The sequence below is a fragment of the Aphanomyces astaci genome (assembly GCF_000520075.1).
Source record: "Aphanomyces astaci strain APO3 unplaced genomic scaffold supercont1.82, whole genome shotgun sequence".
NCBI lineage: Eukaryota > Oomycota > Saprolegniomycetes > Saprolegniales > Verrucalvaceae > Aphanomyces > Aphanomyces astaci.
In genome coordinates this window covers 116,022-133,797 of record NW_009798345.1, presented here as the reverse complement: position 1 = coordinate 133,797, position 17,776 = coordinate 116,022, and the positions used below count along the sequence as shown (strand labels likewise).

The following is a 17,776-nucleotide window of genomic DNA, read 5'->3' as shown; positions in this document are numbered from 1 at the left end:
CGATGACATATTGGGGGATTGCCTAAACCTCCGCTTGTGATGTGACATTGGATGAAACCTAAAGTACGTAGTGACTAAGCGTTCCATTAGCCCCGAGCGCGGTCGTACGAGAGCGCGGATCTAAGCTTCTCACTTCACCGAATGATCTATCTTTTCTTCTTGTCGGGCAGGTAGATTTATACTAGTACTTCGTACTTCGACGTAGTAGTAGCGGAACTCGTTAAACTCGGGGGCGGCAGTGAAATTTTGAAACCGCCGTAACGGCAATGTATGCACAAAACGATTGTCTTCTCAAGTGGACAGTACACATGCCGGGGGTGCTGCCGCCGCCGTCTCATCGCCGTCGTCCTCGAACTGTGGACATGCTGCCGTGGTATCGGTACGTTAGCTAACTCTATCTGGTTGATTGAACACTCACGACTGCGGTACCAGCAACACGTTTGACTCGGAGGGGGTATTGATTGACGAGGAGTCGGGAGCACTTAGCTACTCGCCGCCAGGCCGTCAAAACACATTCGACAGAGCGCATGTGCGACAGGAAGCCGATCGGCCCGCGTATCAGCCAGCGCCGCGACAACATGCATCGACGTGGACAAAGCGACTGGTTCGCAATGTTGTAGCTGCTAGCGACATTCCCACCATCGTCATTATACTATCCCCACCTAGGACAAACGACTGGATCCCCTTGATACAGCATCGCCGCCACCATCTTCCCTTCCACGCCCATCGTCAACTCCACAGCTCTCATCCAAGCTCCTCGGGTACAAGCTTCCTTTCTCCAAGCGTGTTTTTACATCCTTGAATCTGGACGCTTTGTAGGCGAATGAGCTGGGACCCGGCGGTGCTGGAGGTCGGGAATGTGCAACGCGAGGCAGGTAAACATGTGGTGCCACCGCGGGACAAGCTGTGGGCCATGAGCACGGTCAAACTCGGTGCCAACGACGACGACCGGCATGCGTTGGACGTGACACTGGCCAGCCTTCGCACCAACACTCGCGTTCAGGCCATTCTAAAGCGCGACGAAGCCAAGTTCCACCCCCCTGTGGCGCCGAACGTCGCGTATACCCCCGTGGTCCGCGCGAGGCAGTCGCTCCTGTCCAAGTTTTCGTTCCACGACACCATGACCCATCTCCACCCGACGGCGGCTGCTATGTCTGGGGTCGACGACGACGACCAAGACGCGCAGGACAAGACGGCGGACGACCAACGCGTCGAGAAGCACCAGTCGCTGTCAAGGGAAAACCAGGTCAAGTACTTTGGCGAGTCGGCCAAGCATGCGTTCTACGCCCACTACAAGCACATGTCGTCCAAGCAGCACCTCTTCCGATCGAGTCATCCAGAGCTCGCCACCGACGACGAACCGACGTCGGAAGAGGTGCCAGAAGACGGAGGGGGCGTGGTGCCCACCCCAGACATCACGCCCCGGACGCGGGTGGTGGTGGGCAGTTTATCGAACCATCGGCCTGCGATGCCCCTGATCATCCGCAAGCACACGACCAGCGTGTTTGACTTTTCCTTTCAAGTAAAGTACCGTTCGTACTTCGTCAAGTTGACGACGGGAGGGGTTGTAGTCATTAGGTGACGACTACATCCGCCAATTCGCAGCGTGTATCAACGCACTGCCGTTTGTGGAGGAGATCAACGTTCGGGACAATCGGCTCTCGGACGTCGGGCTGAACGCACTCCTCACGGAGATCCATGTGAATCAGCTCAAGTTGCGCAAACTGGACATTTCCGAAAACGAAATCGGGGACGGCGCGGCCAAGACGATGCGCCTGTACATCGAATGCAAAGAGTGCACCCTCAAGCATCTGTACGAAAACCCTCGTCCGATATGATCCCTTCCTGCTGTGGTACTCAGGTCATGTGACAGGGTCATGGAAAAGTCAGACATTGACGACTTTGAGTGCGCTGCGTTCATGACTGCGTTCGAAAAGAACACGAGTGTGCTCGAGCTCACGATGCCACGTAATCGCATTGGCGAAGCCGAGCAGCTGAACGTCGTGCAGCCAGAAATCACCACGGGCGGCGAAGCCATTGCGAGCATGCTGTATGCAAAGATATGGTCGAGGCTTTGTTTGATGCTCTGACCATTATTAGGTATGTGAACTTCACGATTGCCAAGTTGGACATCAGCTGGAACCTCCTGCGCCTCGAGTCGGGCGTGACGCTGGCCAAGTCGCTCGAGTTCAACAAGAAGCTGCTCGAGCTCCACATAGCGTACAACGCATGCGGCGACGCTGGCGCGATGATGTTTGGCCACGTCCTGACCATCAACACGACGCTGCGGACTCTGGATCTGAGCTACAACAACGTCGGGTGTCGTGGGGCGTTGGTGCTCGCGAGTGCCGCGAGCAAGACGAAAACGCTGCGAAATTTGCTATTGAACGGAAACAACATTGGCAAGGAAGGCGGCCGCGCCCTCATGTTTGCCATGTGCTCGACGCAAACGGACCAGGGTACTCGTGTCCAAACATAGCGAAAAGTAATGAACCACGTTGAGTAGGCTGCGACATTGAAATCACGGGGTGCAACCTCGCGTCTACGAGCCAAGGCAATGGCGGCAAGGGCAAAATCTTCGATCCCACCGACCCCGCTGGCGAGTACTCGCTAGACTTGACGGATCCATTCGACCAAATGATCGCCACCGAGCTACTTCGACTGGCGACGTTCAAGAAAGGGTGTCGGTTCGAAAATCTCAAGCACCATTCGCGCCTCGAGCGAGTGAAAAACAAAGGTATTGCGTGGGGGTACAAATTTCTAGACCCCATCGAAGCGCATCTCGCCGCCGAATAGAATCATAAATCGATGCTATTGGCTAATCTAATTTTGAGTGGATTTGATTGGCTCTTTCATAAAGGACAAGGATATGCATCCATCGCAGAACTCCAGCGTGTTTCAATATTGATAATCAACGCGAATTTTGAAACTTTATAGCGAATTCACAATATATAGACCAGCCTTTGGCGAGCAAGTTGTTCACAGGTTGTTCTAGGCACGGTGATCCAACTGGTGCACCCGATCGTGTCGACTGTGTTCAACAGTCCGCTGGATGTGTTTTATACGAAGTCCGTGGCTAAGCAACGCAGTGCGTCGACCAGTTTGCAGGTGGACGTGTTTGCGTTGCTGGCAGTGTTTCGGACCCTGCACATGGCGCCCACCGTGGAAACCCTCGAGGCAATCTTGGCCCACATGAAGGCACACTGGACGTCGGATTTGGACGAGCAGGACTTTAGCTGCCAGTTCTTCCACGCTTTGTTTGAAATCACCGACGAAGACGGGTCTGGCGGCTTGGACGCGACCGAGTTGCAAGGCATCATGGAGGTGCGTTCAACATGCAAGCAAACGTGATGTGACAAAATAAAAGTAGAAATTGGGGTCGCCCATGACAGACCACGACGCCATGCTGGCGATTGCCCAGTACGATCTGGACAGCAGCGGCACGATCGAGAACTTTGAGTTCGTCGAGCTCATGAAGTCGCATGTTCGGTTTCAAGCGTTCGGGTCCAAGCATTCCCTCGCAGGGCTGGATCCCAACAGATTTGCGCTGCGGGATGCCGCTACGGGTCAAATTTGGCACATTCCCATCGAAGGTCGCTTGGAAATCCACTTTGTGTACGAACGCGAAGCGGTGCTGGACATGCACGATGCGAAAAACCGTACGATTCGTGTCATTTTATCATGTGTATAGAAATAATCGAATGCGCTCCATTTACATGTGAGAGCTACTCATGAAATGTATATATATATGATCGGGGTGTAGGGATCACGGACGCGGGCATAGCGCAATTGATCCGAAATATTAACTTGCAAGCGAAAAGTCCCGCGGAGAAGCTCGAAATGCTCTACTTTGCCATCAACGAGTCCGAAGTACGAACCAACCACACATAACTTGTAAAGGTTTTGACAGGTGTATATGGGGGGTACGATCTGTCCCCGTAGATCTTGTTTTCGGCTTCGCAAGCGTATGAATTGCTCGAGCAGTGTGGGGGACTCAACAAAGAGGTGCGCGTGGCGGCGGTGAGTCACGCGTTGTTCCAAGTGATCACGGCCAAGGACGCCCAGCGATTGGTTTCGACCACCCTAAACCTTCGCGAGCGAGCCAAGCTCAAGGTCGACTTGGGCAACGCATATGCAGTTATCATGGGCAACCCCACGGCGCACTTTGCACTGGATCTGGTTAATCGGGCTGACCGGTGGGTCGCTCGCAAGCTGGTCGAGTCGGCGCAGACGGAGAAGAAGATGTCCATCGCGTCCAAGCGCGGCGGTGCGTACAGTCCATTCCTCCTCCATGGACGTTTGCCCGTTGGTATATATTTATGTGCATCTGTTTGTATATTATTAGACACGTCCCAGCACATGAATTGGGAGAACTTTCGCAACGAAACGCTCGATGGCGAAAAGTTTGTGCTCACGACTTCGTTCTTCAACTCGCTGCCGCAATGTGGTCACCTCGAGTTTGACTACGTGTCTACGAGTCGACCCCCCAAAGGTTCAAACTGCACATGTTGACAATGCAGTTCTAAAAACGCTTGTAACATGGTAGGGTCCAAGGCACTGAGCCACCGGCGATACGAGCAGCTGGTGAAGGAACTGGCGAAGGACTGTGTGTTCATTGACATCCCCGACGGCGCGGGTCAGCCAGCGGCCCCGCTCGATCCTGTGGCTAAGGCCAAGCAACGATGGAAAAAGCTTCGCGACTATGTCCGCCACAACCAATTCCTCAACATGCTCAACTACGCACGATCGCATATCTTTCGCATCAAGAATTGCCGCGAAGAAGTGCGGTTGAAGCTGGTTCAGATTGAGACCGCGGTCAGCGACCGGTACCTCACGGCAGAACAGGTAGTACTTATGTATGTACATCGCGTTGACCTGTTGTTGCCAATCTACGGCAACTATCTAGGCCAGCCGGATTGTCATGAGCATGCCCAGTGGATTCCACGGACGCGTGGAAGCGGCGCGAGTGCTATTTGCACGACTGATCGACGTGGGCAATTTCTGCGAAATCTTTGACCTCTTGGACCGCGAAGACCAGTCCGAGCTCGTGAAATCGCTCGGATGGCTCAATATTTTCAATCCGGAAAAACCCGATCGCTTCTACGAACTGGACTTAAGCGTCCTGGAAGACTACAACATGGCCAAGATTCTCATTCGACTGGCTGTGATCGAAGAGGTATGGTGACAATAATATATATTATGTTTAATATATATTATGTCAGGTAATGACGATGGTGTTGTAGGGAGACAATTGGCTCGACGGGTACACGTACTCGCCGACAAGAGACGAAGCGCCGTATCCGCATTGGATCTTGCCTGCCTCTTGGGATGCCGACGACACAGGGAAAGGCGAAGGACCGCGTCGCACGGGCATCCTTCGGTTGGTATTCACGTCCAAGCTCGAAGATGGCTGCATTCCAGACTGGGACGCAAGGAGAGAGATCAAGAACCGAGTGCTGTGTGGACCGTAGGTGCAGTGAAACCTTGGCAATAGAACAAGTTACAGTACTGTACGTACATGTGACACTTCGTTGAATAAAAAAAATACCCATATTACGCCGGCGCAGACACAAGCGGGAGTCGTCGAACCATGTGAATGTAGAAGTTACACACATACTCGTACAGAAAGTACTACAGAAGTACAGTATGTACTCCGGAGTAGTACAGTAGAACAGTACTATTAATAGTACTGTACTGTCGTAATACAAGCTATCCGTTAATAGTACTCTTTAACCTAGCCGAGTTGCGATGCACCTTCACTGATGTTTCCTACATATTCCTGTTAGTTTTCTGATTACTTTATACTTCGAAGTAGTATTCTGGAGTGACCTTAAACTACTACATAGACTTCATGCCAAGAACTGGTACTCCGGAGTACTAGTACAGTACTTCTGCGGTACTAGTAGTAGGTAGTACCGAGTAGTACTGTACATAAATTTAAAGTTAAATTCGCATGCTGGGAAGACTCACATACAGCACACACTCCCACATGGTTCACATCGGCAGCGCTACTTTGAACTGCAGCTGACCCTTTGACCCAAACTTTGCAAAAAAAAATCGCCATACTTGTACATCTTACTCGTGAGCGACACCTCGAGTGGCCTGGCGCAAGTACCGGGTAGTGCAGGCTGCTAACGGCCATTGGCAAATGTCGCTGGGACACCAACGTGTCGGCCCACGCGGTACTTAATTTTGGCGGTGTTACTAAATTTTAGTCGCACGGATAACGTTACACGACTTTTCTCAGGTAGCCAAGTGATACTAAAGGAGCCTCACTTACTCTTTTACCTTGCTTACCTTTGGTCATGCACATTGCGGGCACCGCTCTATTCTCCTCCTTCGTGGCACTTTCCAATGCCCAACTCCCCCCCACCACTGGCTGGCTCAACCCCCTGGTGGTCAAAGGCTCCAAGTTCTTCGACTCTGCTTCAGGCGACGAGTTCCGAGTGAAAGGCATTGCGTTTTACCCGCGAGCGAATACGGGCAAGAATTTCGATGCCAACTCGGTGGATTGGTTCACTGACGACATGGAACCGATCTGGCGGCCTCACTTGGAGAACCTCAAAGCCCTCGGAATCAACACGATCCGACTGTACGCTGTCGACCCCACGGCCCCCCACGACAAGTTCATGTGTGAGTTGAGCAAACTCGGCATTTACGCGTTTGTGGGCATGGCAGCCATGTACGAAGAAGTAGTCTACCTTGCTGATCCCCATCATCACTCACATGTATTCGTAGCTGCGAAGGGTGCTATGTGTTGGACACTGAAGCCCCGAAATGCTACACCGACGCCATGTTTACTCGCGCCATGAAGATCTACAACGCCTTTGCCGTGTACGACAATGTGATTGTACGTTGTTTGTCTTTAAAGGGAATATGAGAGTTCTCATTGCCAACAAGGGGTTCTCCGTCGGCAACGAAAACAACTTGGGCACCCAAATCGAAAAGTCGGCCCCGTGCGTCAAGGCCCTTATCCGAGACGTGCGGACATACGCTGACAAGTGTAACGGGTCATTGCGACCGGTGCCCATCGGTCTCGACAACGCCGACATCGATACCACCTTGCACCCCCGTGCGAGTTGGCTCGGCTACTACGACTGCCTCAAAGACGGCAATGAAAACACCCGAGCCGAATGGTACGACCCAATGAAGGAAAACCATTTTCAAGGTGCGAACAACGTAGGATTGGGTTCAACCCATATGTCGAATGCGACACGACCACCCATGTCACGTATGAAGACTCGAAGGGGCTGCAAAAGCTCGTGAGTGACTACAAACAATCGAAATACTCGCGCCCAATTGTCTTGGGCGAGTTTGGGTGCATTAAAGTCGTTAATACCGTCAGTGGCATCGAACAGCAACGCAACTTTTACGACGTACGCTGTTACAAAGTTTGACTATTGCTGACTTGACATGATGTGTGATAGGCCAAGTGGATGAACGAAGCGCCAGACATGACCGAGTACGTCGTCGGGGGGATAGCGTTCGAGTACAGTGTCGAAAAGGCAAACTTGATTGACAAGTCTGGTATGGAATCAAACCATCAATGAATGCTCAGGTATGATCATATTATGTCCATAGCAACACCTCCGTTTGCAGCTGCGGACCCTGGTCGGTATGGCATCGGGTATTTTACCCCAGACAACTGTGACCACGAGGGCGTTCCGTGCAAGTACAACAAGTACCCCGAATTCACGTTCTTGGCCGATGCGTTCAAGACCACCAAGCCGTCCACCATCAACAGCAAGTCGTTCGTGCCGACTCGAACCACTACGATGACTTGCCCTGTCAACTTCCCCACCGTGGCGTTGCCCCCAACCCCCAAAGGTAAGGATTCCGACGCCAAGATATCACTCATGAGGATGCATGGTGGTGGTGTAGTCCCGATTCTGGAGTGCTCGGTGTACCAGCCAAAGTGCAACGGAGGTCTCGCCAATAAGCAACAGCGGTACACGCCCGACAATTCCACGACGGGGGCGGCTAAGTTGCCCTTTGGTGCCGTGGCTCGGACGACCCTAGCCCCCAACGCAGCGACCACCAACGGAAGTGGCACAGCTGTGGCATCTGCAGCCTTGCTAGTGTTAGTCAGCATGCTTGCTATGACAATTTAAGCTATGCCGAGGGCGGCTAAAACTTGCAAATGGATTTCGAACTTGGCCTTTAAATCTTCGCCATCGATCGAGCCATGTGGATGGACTACAATCAAAGGGACGATTTATAGTAGTAGCACAGGCAGCAGCGCTTGAACTCGACGTGCAACTGGACCTCAAGCATCGTAATTAGAGGGTGACAGAATCATGGTTTGAATTCCTAACCTTACTCCGATTGACTCATGGGACTCGATGAAATTTCTGACCATCACTTTTAACATTACATAAATTACGTGAGCAACGCTGGGCCTTGTCGCTTGTCGTCAATCCACACTCGTTGAGGGAATGCGTTTCCGTCGTGAAACCATTCCAGCGTTTCCATGTACAGTACTAGTAGTACAATAGGAGCTTCGATCCCTCAGTCCTTTTCAAATAACAAACCTCGCAGCACCACAGCTTACTTGGAAATGGACTCGAGTGGTGCAATGTGAGCGCCGCGGTTGCCTCTTGTTGAACTTGACCTCCGCAAAAGCAACAATGGCCGGCATTGCTATATCCATGGAACGAAGTCGGCAGCCAACAGTTGAGGCGGCGGGGGCGTGGCGCGTCACCACCCTGGAGCCGGAGGACCGCATCTTCCTCGTATAAGCTTATGGAACTTGGGACCTGCGGGAAATCATCAACTTTTCGCTCCTCAAACAATTTGGTACAGTTGTACATTGTTCATCATCACCATAACATAAAAATTCCGACGTGAGAATGATATACTACTCTGGTCCAAACAAATGTATTGGCTTTTTTCGTCATTGGCGGAATTTTTCTAATTGTTTGCCTACAACCGATCTAATTGGCTCACATGAAAGCGCAAGATCTCCACTTTGATTGGATGATTTCCGAGCAAACTAGTTCCATTTTGCTCAAAAGTTATGGCGGCAAGAAGTTGCCCACACATCCCTTAGCAAACTTAACGACCCGCTGTGGTCTCATATTGCATTTACACCCTTCCTGGTCACTACAACTTCTCTTGCAAACTACATTCCCAAACGAACTATGCCATCGCCACGCTCTCTAACTGCCTTCGTCCCCCGCACTGGGAACAAGAAGCTCTCAGATGAACAGCGGCATTGCATCTATGAAACGCTTCTGGAAAGAAGCGAAGGCGGAGACCTGCCTCATGGATGCATCACTCGTACTGCCCGACTCTTCAACTGCTCGAGCCAGACGATTTCGAACGTGTGGGCTCGAGGACGCAGCTCACTCCGCGAAGGCAGTGCGACGGCCGCCATGTCGGCAAAATACAAGGGTAAAACCTCTTAATTATAATATTTTCGTGACTGTTTATAAAATCACACAAGTATTAATTTAAAGTGTTGCATGATATTAGGCAATACCAATCGCAAGGTTCAACATACTGACGAAGAAATAGAAAGCTTGATTCGGGCCGTACCATTGTACGAACGGCAAACTTTGCGCACACTTGCTGCCAAATCAGGACTGTCCAAGTCAACGATCATTCGCCACATGCAACGGGCGAAGACGTTGAAGTTGAAGTCAAGTTATTCAAAGCCTCTCTTGACGGAAGCCAACACGAAGACCCGCATGGAACATGCGCTATCATTTCTACGCCCGTCGTCAAAGGGAACCATTTTCGACAACATGTACTCATTTGTGCATGTTGATGAGAAATGGTTCAATTTGACGACAGTCAAGAAGGCATTCTACGCCTACGAAGATGAAGACCTGCCGAAGCGCCATCTCAAGTCGAAACGGTACATAACCAAAGTGATGTTCCTCGCGGCCGTGACACGACCAAGATACGACCACCACAAGAAATGCATATTCGATGGCAAGATTGGTATTTGGCCCTTTGTGGAGACTGTCTTGGCCCAACGTTCAAGTCGAAATCGTCCAAAAGGTACCCCGATTGTTGTCCCACAGAATGTGACATCGGATGTGTACCGTTCGATGATTTTTGATAACGTTATTCCTGCAATTAAGGCAAAAATGCCTCGTCAAGACCAAAATAAAACAATATATTTGCAGCAAGATAATGCGAGTCCACATAATAGTGTGACCACGCAACTGCTGCTTCAGTCTGGTGTTATTGGCATTGAAGCTGCGAACCAGCCTCCTAATAGTCCAGACTTTAATGTCCTGGATTTAGGATACTTCAATTCAATACAAAGTCTACAAAGTCAAAAGTGCACTCGATCCATCGAGGAGCTTAATGTCCGTTGTGATCCACTCGTCCATGAAAAAGCACTTGCTCACATGGGCGCCTAAATGAATTCCCAAATCCGAGCAGTAACCGTAATAAAATAAAATGTCATTAAATTTTTGTGTTCGAATATGCGTTTTAAAGGTTCAATACAAATATCAAGATGTTTTTTCTGCCCTTCCATACTTTAATCAAGATAAAAAATGCAATACATTTGTTTGGACCAGAGCAGTATTCCGACAGCCCGGTTAGTTATCCGTATAAGCAATATGATTAGTCAATTCAAAATCACTTTTCATTTTGCAATTTGCAGTCAGAGGAAAATACCGAGACGAAAAACCATGATGGAACGCAATCTGATTTGTGGAAATTTCGTCTGGATTTGGGATATCGAACAGAGACCAACCATGCGGATTCCGGATACAAGGCACTCGCAATTCAATTGAAGTCCATCAGAGCTCGACAAACAAGGTGACGAGTTTTGACTATTAATAGTACGAGTACAGAGAAGTAGCTGTTGTGCTTGATGTACAGTACATCCAAAAACGACATCTTTAGACGATCGTCCACCGACGCACACGGCATGTTCATCATCTCTATGAATTCGCAGGAATCGGGTGTTGCCAGGGCCACTGGACTGGAGCTCGAAGGCGTTTGTGTTCCGGTGCATGTGTTGAACACCTGCATTAGCAACAATTTCACTGATACACCAATTCGCACAATCGGAGTTATGATGGATACTATATACGACATACTTATCGACCTTAGCAATGAAACTACACATCTACTCGGGGCTATGCGTCGCTGAGCCGACACCACCGAAGCTCGTCAACCTGTCGACGTTGATGTACTGTACAGTCACCAGGCGAGCTGGCAGTGCCACATTTGGGACGTGTTGTCGATGGTAAACTCACGAATACTGCAGCACGCTAACGTTGGTGTGTCTACTAAACGAGGGGTCGCGTCACCAACTCGAAATTGGAGACGCGACTCAAGAGGACGGCGACCACGCTACACTATTTTTTCCATTGTACTGACACTCACTTATCTTCGGCATGGCATCTTTAACTGTAACATTTCTAGATTCGCCGCTCCGTACAAAACAAAGGTCAATGGAAATGACCTTGGTTTTGTACCGAGCGGCGGATTTCGACTTGGACGCGCCAGTGGTGACCATCACGGCTAGTATCTCGAGAATGGTACATGCAGACTTCATGGCGTCTAGAGCATCGACGTACGGGTCGTTGGGACAGCACCGGATGAATGAGGCGGTCTCAAGGGCGTCAAGAGCAGTCTGGAGCGGCGGCACAGACGACTATGGGTCTGGATGCAGCTGGTCGGTGATCGCAGAAAGGGACGTTGTGCGAAACCACGGCCCTTTGCGCTGGAAGAGTCGCGAGTACGCGAGTTGGGCCGCCGCCGGGAGGGCAAGGTATGTGTCGATGGCTGTATGCTCGTCCGCAGTGAGAAGCGTGGGGAACAATGTTTTCTACAGCATCGCCGTCACTGGAGTAAAGCCATTTCAATGTCCCTGGAGGTGATAGGACTTCTGTACCCACGCCTCCATGGGACACACCAAGAACTGTGGTCAGGCCGCTTGCAGCCTCTGCACGCAATGCACGTGGCACCCGGAGCCACGCCGTGTCCTCACAGTTTACAGTATGTCTCACCTTGTCAGAAAAATCAACACACGACATTTGGTCTTTGTATTGAAAATGAAGTGTCATCTACCAATGAAAGCCTACGAAATATTGAACTTTTAACCAATAAGACTAATGTCGGACAGAATTGTCGTATTCGCCAAGTTATCCATACATATTATTGGATCATCTGGATATAGTATAAATATTTATTTTCTATTACTAGTATTATTGTAGCTACACGAGTTGAAGAAAAAGTGGTTTACAGTGATCCAAAGGTCAAGGCGACTGGCAATGATTGCAGCAATCTCGTCCATCGTAGCCATCATGGATATGAAGTCCGTTGTCGATTTGGTATCTGCCGCCGCAGCATTGTCAATGAACTTGTCGATTGACAATCTCTTCTTCGGCACGTAGGAAAGTTGCGTACTGTAATACTCTCACAAGCGCGTGCTCGCTTGAAGGAGGCTCCAAGGTCAACCAATTCATTTCTGGCAAGTTCAGTTCGGTTCGGCTTACCAAGCTCGTCAGAGATCTCATCATCTACATAATCTACGTGAATTCACAGTTTCAAATGTCATGAACCCTTTGTCGGGGTGAATGGTGTTGGCGTGCATGGTGCTTCGCCGTCGTCCTCCTCTCACTCATCTCCAAACGAGAGGACGTCTGCCTTGGTAACAATATCACGCGCAATTTAGCCCGTCGAAACTTCAGACGGGCACTCGGGGTTCCCAGTTGGCTTAGGATTGTTGTGAAGTTGCTGGTACTTGCGCTTAAGAGACTCACCATCGTGTTCTGGGTATGCGCTATTAGCCTTGCTGTATTCGAGTTCGACCTTGGCCCAGCCGTTTTTGCCAAGAGGCAATATCTCTTGGACGTGATCGAGCAAGAGATCAACCGACGCCGCACACCAACACTTACCGCGTCATTTGCTTGCTTTTGACATGACTCGTTGGAAGTTGAAACGCGATGTCCACGAACATTGATGGGAACGTGAAGTCCAATCCATTGTTTTACCTCCTAATACCTACAAACATTTGTATAAACAATCAGAGTAATTTTGTGCGATGTGCAACACAAACGGGAAAAGTGTTTTCACGCGTGATTTTTGGGGTTTTTACTCGTGTTATGAAAAGTGGGGGAATCACGCGTGTTTTCTCAATAACAACTTTACGGAATCGGGGGACTTGCGCGTGTAAATATTATGACACGCATAAGCTATTTTACTTAACATTTTTGACAGCTAATACAATCTTGCGTCTGTCGGCGATCATCGCCGCCAACTAATCACTCTATCTCGGCCAATACTGGTCTAAATTCACTCATTCTTCGCCTGGCCCCACCGCTGAGTGATGTACTCAGAGATGGGGCCAGTACCGTACATGCATTCGTCGCATTGTTATGTCTCGGACGCGCTACATGATAGGCGTCAATTATCCGAACAGCCATGACCACCTCTATCTCGGCCAATACTGGTCCAAATTCACTCATTCTTCGCCTGGCCCCACCGCTGAGTGATGTACTCAGAGATGGGGCCAGTACCGTACATGCATTCGTCGCTTCGTCATCTCTCGGACGCGCTACATGACAGGCGTCAATTATCCGAACAGCCATCATGTAGACATGACCTGCTCTATGCCGGCCTATAATGGTAGAATTTGGATGCTTGTCTGTGTACTACCACTACGAACAAATGATAAAATCAGCTTATGCTACATAAACATCAAATTTCTCGTGGCACCCTTGGATCAGAAGGGCGGCTCCTTTTGGCAGCAGGGCCGGGGGGCAACTTGGCGCCTGTCATGTAGCGCGTCCGAGAGATAACAAGGCGACGAATGCATGTACGGTACTGGTCCCACCTCTGAGTACATCACTCAACGGTGGGGCCAGACGAAGAATGAGTGAATTTGGACCAGTATTGGCCGAGATAGAGGTGGTCATAGCTGTTCGGATAATTGACGCCCATCATGTAGCGCGTCCGAGAGATGACGAGGCGACGAATGCATGTACGGTACTGGCCCCACCTCTGAGTACATCACTCAGCGGTGGGGCAATTTTTACAAATTCTGTGCACGGTGTACCTTCCCAAAAGGCCCCTACAATAGTAGGTAATATCTACAGCTAAAAGCCAACAAAGTAGTAAAAATTAACACTGATACCATATCTACAAAAACCAAATACAAACATGCTTGGATAAGTGAAAATTGGAGCAGCCACCAATAGACCTCTAGATCATAGATTTATGTTTTGACCAATGATTGTACATTTTACACGAATTATTATGAATTCATGGAGGGATTTTTCTGACTGGTCAGTCATCAAGGTAATAATTTGAAACTCTATCATTTGTCAAACGTCCACTACAAGAGAAATGATTGGATCTTTTAGTGGATGGTTAGTCAAGCATCAACCAATCAATGTTTTTGGAAATCACTCAGTCCTTTCCATGAGCACAGACTCGTTTATAGACCAATCACTAAACACACAAACTTGCACATCAGAGCAGCCCTGAACCAACTATAAACACAATCAAAAAGACCACTATGGCACGCAGAGCGAGTCTTCAAGGCTCGCAGGCTGCCCCGCCACTAACCTCACGCTACATCAGCCAAGGTCTAGCTCTGCATACCAACCTCGACCAGCAACGCCAAGCCAAGAGAGCACGATACTCAACCGTACGCGCGGAAGAACCCGATGAAAACCTTGACTCCACAAGCCCAATCTACGATGCCTTCGTCAACGACCAAGGACTTGATGGTATTCGGACAATGACCAACTTCAGCCCGTCTGAGTTCAACATCTTGTGGGCGGACATACGGCAATACCTTTCGAAGCATTGGAACACTGGTTCGGGGCGCAAATCCGAGGTCACTGGCCGTGATTTACGTCTGATGATGTTGACGTCACTTAAACACTGTGGATCATGGGACATCGTTGCCGCTGTGTTCAAACAAAAGAGTGCTACCTTTCAAAAGCGTGTGTTGACATATATTGGGGTTCTGCAAATGGACGATGTCGCAGCTAGCTGCCAACGGGGATCGCTTCACCAACTATCCCTATGCAACGGACGTGACCTTTCAACAAACGAATGTCCCTGCCGGAAGCTATGCTGAGAAGAAGTCGTATTACAGTGGCAAACACTCGCTCTATGGGCATAAGGTGGAAGTGTCGGTGCTCCCGAATGGGCTTGCAATCAATTGCACCAAGCACTACAAAGGCAGCGTTGCTGATAAATCCATTTTCGACGACAACTTGGAATTCCACGCGAATGGCCTTGCCAAACAAGGCGACGACGACCGCCTGGATGATTCTGAGCGAGTTGGTGGGGCACGTCAATATGCGATCCTTGTGGACAAAGGCTACCAAGGGATACAAAGAGAAGTTCGCGCGGTGCTTCCTACCAAGAAGCCAATTGGAGGCGTGCTGATATCAATAATAGACCAATAATAATTTAAAAATAAAAAAGTATAATTTTGTAAAATAGAAATAGTAGCAAAAGAACTAAAAAATTCTACTGTTTTTAAATTATTAAATAATATAAAAATACCTAAAAGCAAAACTAAATCACTAATTCTATTAACTATCATAGCTTTAATAGCTGCTTTATTAGCTTGTAAACGAGTAAACCAAAAAGCCAATTGGAGGCGTGCTGACGGCTGACGAATTACGTACCAACGACCGGATTTCCAGCGACCGAGTCATCGTTGAGAACTTCTTCGGTCGCTTGAAGACCCTTTGAACCATAGGATATCTTTCGTTTTAACGAGGGCAGATGATTGAATCTATAATTCATAAGACAATCATTATTATATGTGTTATTGACCTTGTTGTGAGTCCTAACCTTCATTCGCAAGCGCATCATCAGCGTGAAAAGGAGTCATGTCCTTTCCCATGCTGAAGAGACCATCGCCGTGCCGCCAGGAGTGAGAGGAGCTTGCCTCCCATTAACGTGGAGCAGACAGATTCGCAAGTGCTGACCAAAACAATTTAAGCCAGTCGTTTTTGGAACTTGTGCTCCTAATTTTTCGGTGGCACATCTTGGACATGTAAAGATAAACGCAACACATACAGTGACACATCCACAACATATGCCAAACACAAACTTGTGACTTGTGCTATTTTTGGGGGTCCCCCAGTGACGGCTTGAAAGTTGAGGCAATGGCAGCGTTTGTGGCCACTGCAGATGAGACGCTGCAAGTCGCCATGCTCATCCTTCGCCACGCGACATTTTGTTTGGGTAATGCAACACGTTTCCAATTTTAAACCATCGATAAATCCAAAGATGTTCTCCATGAGGGCGCCCTTTCGTGCGATAGCGGCTGCGTATGCCCTCAGTCTTGACAATCGCCAAACAGCAGTACAACACACAGTTACATTCATCGTACAAAGTGTCCACCAACAGGTTGAATATGCGACAGATTGATTCCCGGGACCACTCAATCATTGCCATTATGTCGTAATAGCGCCGCAGATAAGAAGAGCGGTTGAGCAGAATGCATAGTGCTTCGTTACCAAAGCATCTATCGCTGGCATCGGTCACAATAACATTGGGAATGCGGAGCACACAACACAACTTCAAGATTCCATTCGAGTCTAATCGGAACTTCAGCTTGTAATCGGCATCGGAGATGGCAGCAAGAACAAAACGAGCTGCATGAACAAGAGGTCGCTCGTCAGCAGATTCGATGAGACCCAACAGTCTCATGCAGCGTTGGAACGTCATGCATTTGCGTCGACGAAGTAGCACTGCTACTTCGTCTATGGTGAGCATGACTTCGATGTCGCGTGAAGTCACTCAACTGCTTTCTGGATAAATCCGGATATGGCAAGAGAACGGCAAGCTCGTTCGAAATCGGCCAGGCGTAAGCCCGTGCATTTCCTGTCCCCTATAATTTTACTGCACGGGAAATGTACGACGAGAGTTTCGAAATCTGTCTAATAGGCTGTAAAACCAGTTTGCATGATGTATCGTGATATTAAGGAAGAGTCAGGATAAAACTAGGAATCAAACGAAATCAGTTATATTCTTGTCAGTCACGGATGGCCATCACAACAGCCGCTGAACAAATTAAATATCCAATCATTTCCAAAAGACCGCCAGATTTCCAAAATGTAGCAGCATCTTGTCATTTATCGAGTAATTGAGTAATTTACCACTAGTTTCTTCCTACCCCGAAACTCCGAAACCCCGAAACCCCGGTCTGCACTTTTGCAATTACTCGAAATCTTAGGACACATTAGTGATGCATCATGCAGGGTATCACCTTCAGATATGTTAGGTGGCAATTTCAAGTAAAGTTTGAAGGATTTAGCCTGTCAAACGCTGTCCAAGCATTTCAATGACTTTGAACGGAATGGTAAAACTCCACTCGTCAAGAACGATTGATTTGGAGGTGACCGATCGTTACAGTGACCTTAATTACCACTGATGCATATATTCTACTATGTAGTACGTTGCTATGTTTGTACTTTTGAGAGGCCTTTGTGCCTGCTGTTGTGTCCTTTGACTCCGACATATCAATATATTTAGTCGGCAGCCAATGGGAAATAAGTATTCTTGGAGATGCTCAAAAGTCGTAAGAAGTCTAGTTATTTCGAATAATGTACATCTTTTGATCAGCATGGCCCTTCCTGAATAGGCTTGACAGTAATTTGGAAATTCGGCGGTCTGACTGTGAAACCAAATATCCGGATATTTCCACGTCAGGCACTATCTAATTATCATGAACACTATTTCGGATAGAAGTACCTCGATATTGTGAATAGCACAGTTTTTGCTCAAGACACGAATGACTGATTTTGGAATGTTAGCTACTACTGTAGTATTA

General features: G+C 48.9%; 3 protein-coding genes across 4 annotated transcripts; all 3 read left to right on the top strand.

Annotated features, from left to right (window-relative positions):
- The first annotated feature begins 285 nt into the window (after positions 1–285).
- H257_16218 lies at positions 286–5,561 on the top strand. 2 transcript variants are annotated; one of them, XM_009844578.1, is made up of 16 exons: positions 286–379; positions 433–604; positions 667–761; positions 820–1,522; positions 1,572–1,813; positions 1,874–2,050; positions 2,101–2,459; positions 2,507–2,737; positions 2,996–3,324; positions 3,371–3,659; positions 3,764–3,870; positions 3,943–4,267; positions 4,346–4,492; positions 4,547–4,845; positions 4,907–5,176; positions 5,244–5,561. In XM_009844578.1, exons 1-16 carry the CDS (start codon positions 309–311, stop codon positions 5,469–5,471), a joined length of 4,044 nt encoding a protein of 1,347 aa, XP_009842880.1. In that variant the 5' UTR covers positions 286–308; the 3' UTR covers positions 5,472–5,561. The 2 variants fall into 2 exon arrangements, with proteins under 2 accessions (XP_009842880.1, XP_009842879.1); XM_009844577.1 differs by having other exon boundaries at positions 4,547–5,176.
- A 744-nt stretch (positions 5,562–6,305) lies between these two features.
- Positions 6,306–8,111, top strand: H257_16217 (hypothetical protein; the record flags this gene model as incomplete). Its single annotated transcript, XM_009844576.1, has 7 exons — positions 6,306–6,682; positions 6,739–6,850; positions 6,901–7,136; positions 7,184–7,376; positions 7,428–7,527; positions 7,582–7,827; positions 7,882–8,111. The coding sequence occupies 7 exons, from the start codon at positions 6,306–6,308 to the stop codon at positions 8,109–8,111; spliced, it is 1,494 nt and encodes a 497-aa protein (XP_009842878.1).
- Positions 8,112–14,491: 6,380 nt separating this feature from the next.
- On the top strand, positions 14,492–15,395 carry H257_16216 (hypothetical protein; the record flags this gene model as incomplete). Its single annotated transcript, XM_009844575.1, has 2 exons — positions 14,492–14,815; positions 14,970–15,395. 2 exons carry the CDS (start codon positions 14,492–14,494, stop codon positions 15,393–15,395), a joined length of 750 nt encoding a protein of 249 aa, XP_009842877.1.
- Positions 15,396–17,776: the final 2,381 nt, after the last annotated feature.

Bases quoted from the DNA above. Each gene is read 5' to 3' on its own strand.
- H257_16218 (XM_009844578.1), top strand. From the start codon at position 309: ATGCCGGGGGTGCTGCCGCCGCCGTCTCATCGCCGTCGTCCTCGAACT. The intron at 1,814-1,873 runs GTACGAAAACCC...GTCATGTGACAG, and splicing joins GAGTGCACCCTCAAGCATCT to GGTCATGGAAAAGTCAGACA. The intron at 3,871-3,942 runs GTACGAACCAAC...CTGTCCCCGTAG, and splicing joins TTGCCATCAACGAGTCCGAA to ATCTTGTTTTCGGCTTCGCA.